The following is a 10,810-nucleotide window of genomic DNA, read 5'->3' on the forward strand; positions in this document are numbered from 1 at the left end:
CTACTACTCCTGGTATCTTTCCCTGATGGCAGGCTTGAATCACATTCAAAACCCTTCTAACATTATTGGATGATCTACGGCCCTTAATAAACCCCGTCCGATCCTCCTTTATGATATGTGGCAATACCCTTTCTAGCCTCAATGCTAACATTTTAGAAAGGATTTTAAAATCTACATTTAGCAAGGATATTGGTCTGTATGAGGCGCAATCTTCTGGGTCCTTTCCTTTTTTCAGGATAAGAGAAATATTTGCCTCTTTCAGCAAAGGTGGGAGACAGCCCTGACTGCATGAGTAGTTATACATGTCCATAAGTGGACCAGCCAATATTCCTGTAAATTCTTTATAGAATTCAGCTTGAAAGCCACCTGGGCTAGGTGCCTTACCGCTCTGAAGTTGCCTGATTGTGTCAAGTATTTCTTGGATTGTTAGGGGAACATTCAAGACCGATACCTTTTCCTGAGTTAGGTCCGGAAAGGTCAGGTTTTTAAAAAATGATTGCATCCTCCTAGTCCTGTCTTCACAATCCTGTGATTTATATAAATCAGAATAAAATTTTCTAAAGATTGCTTTAATCCCTTAATGATCATGAGTCAAAATACCGGTATTTTTCTTGATAGACGTGATAGTTTGAGGGGCCTTCTTTTTCTTTGCAAGAAATGCTAAGTATCTACCAGGTTTATCGCCAAATTCGTATAACCTTTGTTTTGCAAATAATATTTCCCTCTTAGCCATTTGGATAAGCGTGGTGTTTAGAGATGTCCTAAGGGCCGTAATCCTTTGCAATTTGATAATAGAAGGTCTGTCAACGTATGCTGTTTCAGCCACTTTTAAGCGAGCTTCAAGCAGATGCTGTTGTTCTCACTTTAATTTTTTCTGGGTCGCTGAGTATGAGATGATCAATCCTCGCGCGTAAACTTTGATGGTCTCCCACATCATTGATGGGTTGTTAGCCGTACCTAAATTAATTTCTAAAAAAGTTTTAAATTCTTAAGAGAAGTACTTTCCAAATTTACTATCTTTCATCAGGAAGGGGTCCATACGCCAATGCCGGGGGTATGTCTCATTGTTCCTCACCTTGATTTCCATATATACAGCAGCGTGATCGGAAAGTGCTATACTGCCTATTTTATAGGATGATATGGAATGTAAAAAAATTGAGGGGGCAAAAACATATCGATTCTGGTCTGGCATTTATGTGGATTGGAGTAAAAAGAAAAATCTCTGCCCTGTGGATGAAGACATCTCCGTACATTTACTAGTCCTAATTCTTTGTTTAAATCCTCCAATTGTCTAGATCTGAGAGATACTCCTGCAGTACTCTTGGGAATCCTATCTATTTCCGGATCCATAATACAATTAAAATCTCTCCCTATAATTGTATGACGAGCACCGAGAGCCATCAATTTTGAGAAGGCTTCCGTTATAAATTTAAAAGGATGTGCCGGGGGGCAATACAAATTTAAAATCCCATATTTCTCTCCATTTATAAGGGCTTTAATCAGAATATATCGTCCAGATTCGTCTTTTATCTGATTTAGGATTTTGAAAGGGAAATTCTTCGAATAAGAATAACAACTCCCTGCGTTTTGAGCTAAAAGAAGAAAAAAAGGCCTGATCAAATCCACCCTGTCGTAATTTCAAGTGTTCTTTATCCAATAAGTGTGTCTCCTGTAGGAGAGCTATATCAACCCTTTCTTTCTTGAGGTTTGATAATATTTTCTTCCTTTTGACTGGTGAATTACTCCCCTTGACATTCCAGGTGCACCACTTAACCGACTGATCAACCATAATCGTCCGGGCAAATCCGAGACCTCTCAGGAGGGGAAACCCTATCCAGAACATCCCGAGCATACAGCATATAAATTTCACAAAAATAAAGGCTCTCTAATACACTCACAACAGTATAATAAAAAACTATTTCTAAATAAAAAAAAAGTATTTAAATGGAGATTTTCCCCCTTGTTCCCAGGGGGTACCACTTCCTTTCCAAAAGTCCATTGTATCCCCTCCCAACCAGTGCCCCACCCTTGACCCAGGCGCTCCTCAATAGGATGAAGAAAATTCAAATATACTACAGAGCTAGAGTTAACAGTGAGCACCCTACCCCCACCCCACCCCCACCCGCCCACCCACACCAACACCCGGATATATTTGGTAATGTTAATGCCATGTATAAACATATATAACTATAAAATTACAACCTCAACAAGTAATAATTAAATATAATAATACAAAATAACAAGGGAAAACAACCCCGCTTCAAAGACAGAGGTAAAATAGGATAAGATAAACCACCTCCCCCCACCAACATTAACTAGACCCCCTGGCCTAAATATATATAGAATAAAAAAAACAAGGGGGTGGAGAAGACCGTTAAGTAGAGAACAAACAAATAAATCCCTCTCCCCACCCCCCAAGATAATATTAAACAGTAAGGTAAAAGAAAGGGATTAATATATTAAAAGAAAGGGAGGAGGGGATGTAAACCAGAGTGGGGGGAAAGCAAACCAACATCAATTATCTCTTACAATTTATCTAAGAGAGTCCAAAAATTCCTTGGCCTTTTCTGGCGATCCGAAGTTATACACGGACCCTTCATGATTAAAGCGTAGCGTCGCTGGGTAGCACAAGGAGTACTGAATATTTAAGTCCCTTAAACACTTCTTCGCCTCATCAAACACCTTCCTCTTTCGGACCAGAGCTGGGGAAAAGTCCTGGAATAACATGATCTTGAATCCTTTATAGATCATGGCTAGGGGATCTTTTCCAAGATTTCTGGAGGCTTCTAAGAGTATCTGCCTCTCCTTGTAGCTCTGCAGCCAGAACAGGACCGGGCGGGGACGCTGGTTTGAGCCGGGCCCGCGTATTGCACCCCGGTAGGCCCATTCCACCCTTACCTGCCCTGATCCAGCCTCCTGATTTAAAAGCTGTGGAAGCCACTGTTCAAGGAACGTTATAAGCTGGCCTTCCTATTCGGGAAGGCCCAGCAAATGAATATTTTTTCGACGACCTCAATTCTCGAGGTTGTCAATGTGATTCTCTAAGGTTCGGACTCACTGTTCGAGGGTCCGGACCCGATCCATGGCCGATTGTGCTGTAGTTTCAGAGGTCGCGGACTTTTAGCTCCGCCCCTCCGTCTCAGCACTCGATTTCTTTGATGTCTTGGTCGTGCTTTTGCAGCGCAACCGAAAGTGAGTCCCATCGGCTTCGGGATTCTTCAATAAAAGCGTCAATCTTCGCATCGAGTTTGGAGATTATTTCCATGAGGCTCGCCACCGTAGGTCAGTCCCCCGGGGAGGCTGCGAACGCCTCTGCTGCAGCTGGAGAGGGTGGGGGAGGGGTTCCTGCTTGCTGAGAGCTTCGGGCTCCCTTCCCTTTAGTCATTTTTACTGGAGATTAAATTGTTTAAATTCAATACTAAACAACTAATTACATTAAGTAAAAACTATTTGAAATGATTTGGTGAGTGTGGTGGGGGTGGGCGACCCACTTTGCCCAAGTCTTGGGAGGAGCACTGTAGACTCAGACATGCTGGGTCGCCGCCATCTTGGATCCCCAAAGAAACCTGGTTGATGGATCTTCTGAGTTTAAACCCATTCTAGCTAAGTTATATCATTGCCCATGGTGGTTACTGGGTAAAACATTTACATGCATGCTGTTATCAATGGAGTAGCGGATGAGTGGGAGATAATGCACTCCTCCAGCCTCAGTCAAACAAGGGGGCAGTGACAAGGAGTTCAGAACAGCTGGAATATCCAGACCTGCTCTTGCTGGTGGTTCTTCCTTGCCACTCAAGTTGGTGTACAATGGAACACTTGCTACCAACAGGAACATGGTGGATCAAATCACTGGCTTCCTGAAGGTGTCAAATCAAGTTCAAATGGATTACATCTCAAAATCACTAGAGGTTTGTTAAATCTCTCAAAACCTGCTTCCAGGATGGCAGAGTCACCCTGAGAGAATGAGCAGGAGGAGGAGAAAGGTGGTGGTTGGTATGGGGGAGTTGTCCCCAGGTTGTCCTGTAATCTAATCACTGCCATGCAATAATTATTGTACCACTCCTTAGCTATCAACCCATCTTTTATTTAACATCAAAGTGTCCTTATAAACAAATCCGGAAATACAAGCCACTAATAAACACAATCATTCCATGAGAACTTTATCATGCACCAATTCCAATAATGCAGGAAAAGTTGATCTTTCTGTTACTGAATTCTCTGAGCACCTATCTTATGTTTGCCTATTGCCCTGTTACCATCATTCTCAATTATTTTTCTGTTCCTTTCTCATTCCATTAATCCTATTGACTCAATGCTCTTTTGGGCAAATTACACTCAGGCCCAGATGTCCTATTGTACCCCATCGATGTCTAACAAATGAGACATATGTGCCATTCTGCAGCAGAACAGTATGGTTAACTCTGTATTTACCTGACTGTGCAACCTCTGAAATGGGCTTGTTTTGCACATGAGCCATGTGTCCAAGAGTGGAGAAGATGATAAATCCCGCAAACACACTCGTAGCACAATTAACAACACAGACAACGATGGTATCTTGGTAACAGTTGTTGTGGAATTTGTTGTAGGATGACAATGTGATTAAACTGCCCCAACCCACTGATGTCGAGTAGAAAATTTGTGTTGCAGCATCTTTCCAGACCTGGTAAATAGAAGGGAGAATTCATCAGCGCGGAACTCATTCAACTGAAAAACTACATTGACCACAAGAAGCATAGAGTGAGTTAGTCCAGCGGCTCAATGTGATCTGACTGAATTAAACTAGCTCTGATCAACACCATCTCCACTTAATAGTAGGGCCATCATTTGATCTTCCTTTGACTACTTGCTGCCAACTTCAAGATTTTCCCTCCAAAATTCACTCATAGCAGAAATAAAACCCCACTAGATCAAAAATCTGATCTTCTGCAAAGACATTGCTATTTTCTGCACTGCAGTCTGTTAAGCAAAATGTAAACTGCATACATTAGGGTTAATTTGGATCACAAAAATGATTTAAATCAGATTTAAAATAGGTATGAATGTCAAACTGAGTGCACGTTTGTAACGAACCAATTTATACTAAAATGGTGAGGCTCCAGATGTTCCCTGTTATTTCTCTGTAAATTCCACAGCAATTTCTGACTGCACTCAGAGGTTCAGAGAAATATCTCTGATATGCACCACTCTGCTGTTATAAAAATGGTATATCCTGACATTTACAAACTCGGCTCAGTGTGAAATTACCTATTACATGTGTAGAGTCACATTATTATTGTTGATGTGGAAGGAGGGTTGGTGGGGGAGGTGGAAGGGGGAGAAGATCAACTGAAAGGCAGGATCTTAGCTCTCAGCAGCTCCCCCCAGTCCTCCCACCTACACGAAGTAGAGTCCTTCAAATAAGTGTTGATGCCTTGAGATGAATCCCCCTTCCTGGAAGCCCGATAGGAATTCAACAGGATTTTGATTTCGCCTTCTCTCATGATGTGTCCCCTGGTCTCCACAAGTAGGTGCAGAACCAGGGAGGAGACGTTTCAATGGCCATTCATTGGCCACTTAAACATCATAATTAATGGCAGAGCATCAAAATCCATCCATGAATCTTCCTGCCACCACGATATATGAGTGACAAGAAGCTACAAACTAATACTTTCCCACCCAATTCCAAGTCCCATTGCTCCCAAATTGTCATTTGGAAGGGAATAAAATTCTGCATTTTATTTCTGAACTATTCTGAGTTCACTCATTGAGAGTTATATTTCCTTCACTCTCGCAGTTCATGTGCTGTTAATTTTGCAATCAAACAATTTACTTGGTTCAGCAGATGCTCATTTGCTTTCTCTCTGTAGTCACATCTCAGGTACAGATGATATTGTGACAATGCCATCTCCCACTTCTTGATAAACTCCAAATATCATTGACATTAAACAGGTCAGGAGATGTCAAATGGACTACCACAGCTTTGCCCTTCTCAAGGACAAGTAGAGATGGGCAATGAAAGCTGGCCAGGCAGCAATGCCCATTTCCCACCAATGTATATTGAACAAATATTAATGACATAGTCTCATAAGTGATTGTAACTGAAAATCTGACTACTGAATCAATGCAAGATTTCAGAAAGAAAGAGGCACTGAGAATAAACAATCCTTTGCATTCCACTGTCCATCTCATCCAGTTGTATCCAATCTCATCATCCTCGCCCTTAGCATTGATTCCCTCCTGCTCATACCAAGATGATTACAACCATAAACTAACTCATTAGAATTCATCACCAAGTCTCAGCTAGCTTTTCGCAACATGTGCAAAATGATCTTCCCAAATACAAACAAAAGACTGAAAGGAACATTTCAATTCTAAATTTTAATACCTCAATCAGACAAAATAAAAGAAGAAACAGTTAAATAAAAAAACGCGATTTTTGAAATTCAATTGATTCTGTTGTTGAGCTTACCTGAGCATCAGCCAGTTTGGAGAAGTCTGACTGGCTTCCGATGTAGAATTCAATTCCTTTAGAGGCTCCCTCCAGGGTAACCCCTCGGATCAGGAGTATGGTCAGAACCACATACGGGATAATTGCAGTGAAATAAACAACCTGAGAATGAGAATAAATTGGGAGATTTTTCTGTATTAGTGGTACAACATTTACTTTATTGGATCCAACTGATTGTAAACTGATAGGAATATAAACAGAGAGTGAATCAGAAGACAGTTGGTGAAGTAATAGCTACATGATGGGGATATTTAACACTGAGCTACATGTTGGAAACAAGTTTAAATTCTACAATATTATTTTTAGTTTTATAATTAATCACATTCAGAGAAATGACAGATGTATTCAGGAGAATTGATGAGAACTTCATGAATATATTCAACACTTCATATTTCATGATTCTTTACTATTCTAATAGTCCAGACAAATGGTAAATAAAACCCTGACCCTAATCTGCTCAGTCCCTTCCCCCAGTCCTGCCCAGCCTTCTGCAGCAATTGGAATTTCCCCCAGAGTCCCTGTGTCAGTGACTGAAACCCTTAGAATGAGGGACACATTTTAGGAATTTGGGGGCATTGCTGGGGCTAGAAATTAGTTATGTTCAATTTCAGTTGTGGATATTACAATTTGTGACGGTTCTTATTAAGTAAGCAGTTTTTCACACATATTTCAGCCTCGTCATTTCTCTGATTGTTGTGTTGTTCAGAGCAGGACCCACACAGTTTGTGGCTGAACACTTGGCAGGTGATTGAGCAGCATGAGGTGTCATATCTGCTCCTCTTCAAGGCTGTCTCCCCTCAAAGGGTAGCCATACTCTGTGGAAGCTACAAAGGATTACTGCACACTAGTTCATTTTCTGTTCTCTATACCTTGCAGGAACTGTTAACATCACCTAGGATATAAACTATTCACTTCACAACAATCAATAAATTCTCTATTCTTACAGGGACTCTGTGTTTTGTCAGTAGTTGTAACTGTCTTCAACACCAGTCATTTACCTTTCCTGAAGATTTGATTCCTTTCAAAAATGCTGCCCCAACCATCAGCCAGGCTAGAAGCAGACAGAGGGCTAAATGCCAGACTATCTCCCCAGTCTCATCCAATGAACTTGTACGGTGTAAAACTGCTTTACTGAGTTAAAAAAAGAGAAAATATTTTTCATAAGGGTACTTTTTATTACACATAGATACTATGTACTCAATGCATCTGAGTATTTAGTGTAATATACAGGGCTTTTAAAAATATTCAGTTGTTACAGAATAAGTCCTACTTTTAAATAAGAGAATGGTTACTGAAGTTTGATGTCCTTTATGTTTTTCTCTTTCTACATCTTATTCAAACAGAATGTGGGTGTGTTTGCTGTATTTGAATCTGCAACTGCATGAAAAAATTCATAGCATGCCTTAATGGGCTCCATCTTGTGCTCAAATTTACACTTGAAATGGAACAGTCAAATTAATCTCCTTAGCTAGAGTTCTAGTTGGGAAATCAGCCAGGGGTTCTCTACTCCTGTATACCAAAGATCTACCTTCACCAGTCAGTACACATGTTGAGATTCCTATGTTTTCATATACTGCAAAATGGGCATGATCAGCAACCTTGTAAATTTATTGGCCATGTAAATGTAATGTTGAAGTAGGGCACTTCTCAAGCACCCTGCAGGTAATGGCCACTGATCAGATAATCCCTCAATGTATATTGCAACCAGACATGAGGGGCCCTAAGGCAGGCCTGGAAGTGCCCAGTCCTCCTCAGGTTTCTCTGAAAGGGCAAGGTATCTCCAATGTTTGATCAAGAGTTGAAGTCAACTATTTCACATTGTTACTATTTTTGTTACGAACATGATGCTGATATTAAACCAACAAGATGTTTTGCTTAGAACAAATAAATAATGTGGTATATTAATTTTAGTGCTGGTGTGATGCCATGTTTCAATGTTATATATCCCAAAGACTGATGGATCGTATCAGTAATTCACTCAACTGTTCCCAACAAAAACATTCTAACTGTACCAAGTCAGCCTGCAAATACAAATTCACAATACAGTGTCTAATATTAGAAGAGATTCTAAAACTGAACTATGTTTACTGGATAATCCTGAGTGTTCAAATAATTACAAGGGAACAAAATAAACAGAGCCGTGCATTTGTCTCTCAGATTGAAGATTCTGAATTCTTTTGGGTTTGGGGAAAAATGATGTTTATTTTCAGTTTGAGGCAGATTTGCAGAAATCTTGGCAAATGCTAGCTGTGTAAAAAGGTTGCTCCTAAAACGGAGAGGTAGTTTTAGGATCTAGAGTTTAGAAGAATGAAAGATTATCTCATTCAGACACACAAAATTCCTCACAGGACATTCCTGAAGAAGGACTTATGCCCGAAACGTCGATTCTCCTGCTCCTTGGATGCTGCCTGACCTGCTGGGCTTTTCCAGCAACACATTTTTCGGCTCTGATCTCCAGCATCTGCAGTCCTCACTTTCTCCCAGGACAATCCCACCATTTGTGGAGGAGGAGTTTGAAAACACATTCAATACTATGTACTTGGCTCGTTAATAAGAACCTGTGGTGTTGGACGAAGCATATTAGCACAGGCAGAGGATTGACTAACTAATAGAAGACAGATTTGCGATAATGAGGGCATTTTCAGGATGGCCTATAACTAATGGAGCGCTGTAGTGCTGGGGCCACAATTATTTACAATATATTAATGACTTTGATGAGGAAAGTGAATGGACTATCGCCAAGTTTATGGATGATATGAGAATAGATGGGAAGGCAAATGGTGAGGATGACACACAGAGATTGGAGGGATACAGGCAGAGTAAGAGAGTGGGCGATAAAACATGGCAGATTGAATAGGGAAATCCCTGGCAATTACAGACCAGTCAGTCTTACGTCTGTGGTCAGCAATGTTTTGGAAAGAATTCTGAGGGGTAGGATTTATGACAATTTGGAAAAGCATAGTGTGATTAAAGGCAGCCAACATGGCTTTGTGAGGGGCAGGTTATGCCTCACAAATCTTATTGAGTTCTTTGAGGAGGTGACGAAAAAGGTCGATGAAGGTCGAGAAATGGGTATGGTGTATAAGGACTTCAGCAAGGCATTTGATAAGGTTCCCCATGGTAGAGTCATTCATAAAGTTAGGAGGTATGGGGTACAGGGAGATTTGGTTATCTGGGTTCAGAATTGGCTGGCTGACAGAAAGCAGAGCGTGATTGTAGATGGAAAGTATTCTACCTGGAGGTCAGTGTTGAGTGGGATCCCACAGGGCTCTGTTCTTGGACCTCTGCTCTTCGTAAATTTTATAAATGACTTGCATGAAGAGGTTGAGGGGTGGGTTAGTAAATTTGCAGATGACACAAAGGTTGGAAGTGCTGTTGATAGTATCGAGGGCTACTGCAGGTTGCAGTACCTCATAGACAGGATGCAGAGCTGGGCTGAGAAATTGCAGATGGAGTTCAATCTGGATAAATGCGAAGTGATGCATTTTGGAAGGTTGAACTTGAATGCTGAATATAGGATTAAAGACAGGATTCTTGGCAGTGTGGAGGAACAGAGGGATCTTAGTGTTCAAGTGTATAGATCCCTCAAAGTTGCCACCCAAGTGGATAAGGTTGTTAAGAAAGCATGAGGTGTTTTAGCTTTCATTAACAGGGGGATCGAGTTTAAGAGTCGCAAGGTTTTGTTGCAGTTCTCCAAGTCCCTGGTGAGACCACACTTGGAATATTGTGTCCAGTTCTGGTCGCCCTATTATAGGAAAGATACAGAGGATTTGGAAAGGGTGCAAAGAAGGTTTACCAAGATGCTGCTTGGACTGGAGGGCTTGTCTTACAAAGAGAGGTTGACTAAGCTCAGATTTTTCTCGCTGGAGATTAGGAGGAAGAGAGGTGACCTGATTGAGGTATACAAGGTAATGAGAGGCATGGAGAAAGTGAGGACTGCAGATTCTGGAGATCAGAGCTGAAAATGTGTTGCTGGAAAAGCGCAGCACGTCAGGCAGCATCCAAGGAGCAGGAGAATCGACATTTCAGGAATGAGGAAGGTGTGCCAAGCAGGCTAAGATAAAAGGTAAGGAGGAGGGACTTGGGGGAGGGGCATTGAAAATGCGATAGGTGGAAGGAGGTTAAGGTGAGGGTGATAAGGTGAGGGTGATAGGCCGGAGTGGGGTTGGGGGCGGAGAGGTCAGGAAGAAGATTGCAGGTTAGGAAGGTGGTGCTGAGTTTGAGGGTTGGGACTGAGACAAGGTGGGGGGAGGGGAAATGAGGAAACTGGAGAAATCTGAGTTCATCCCTTGTGGTTGGAGGGTTCCTAGGCGGAAGATGAGG

At 41.5% G+C, this 10,810-nt stretch overlaps 1 protein-coding gene across 1 annotated transcript in view; it reads right to left on the bottom strand.

Annotated features, from left to right (window-relative positions):
• Window positions 1-10,810, bottom strand: part of LOC122557539 (sodium- and chloride-dependent neutral and basic amino acid transporter B(0+)-like) — a 321,849-nt gene that overhangs the window by 13,740 nt on the left and 297,299 nt on the right. The window contains exons 5-7 of the mRNA XM_043705286.1: window positions 7,486-7,618; window positions 6,449-6,589; window positions 4,432-4,660 (exon numbers count right to left, since the gene is read on the bottom strand). Of these exons, the coding sequence (XP_043561221.1) occupies window positions 4,432-4,660; window positions 6,449-6,589; window positions 7,486-7,618 (503 nt within the window). The remainder of the gene's footprint in view (window positions 1-4,431; window positions 4,661-6,448; window positions 6,590-7,485; window positions 7,619-10,810) is intronic.

The sequence above is a fragment of the Chiloscyllium plagiosum genome, chromosome 15 (genome assembly GCF_004010195.1).
Source record: "Chiloscyllium plagiosum isolate BGI_BamShark_2017 chromosome 15, ASM401019v2, whole genome shotgun sequence".
Lineage (NCBI taxonomy): Eukaryota > Metazoa > Chordata > Chondrichthyes > Orectolobiformes > Hemiscylliidae > Chiloscyllium > Chiloscyllium plagiosum.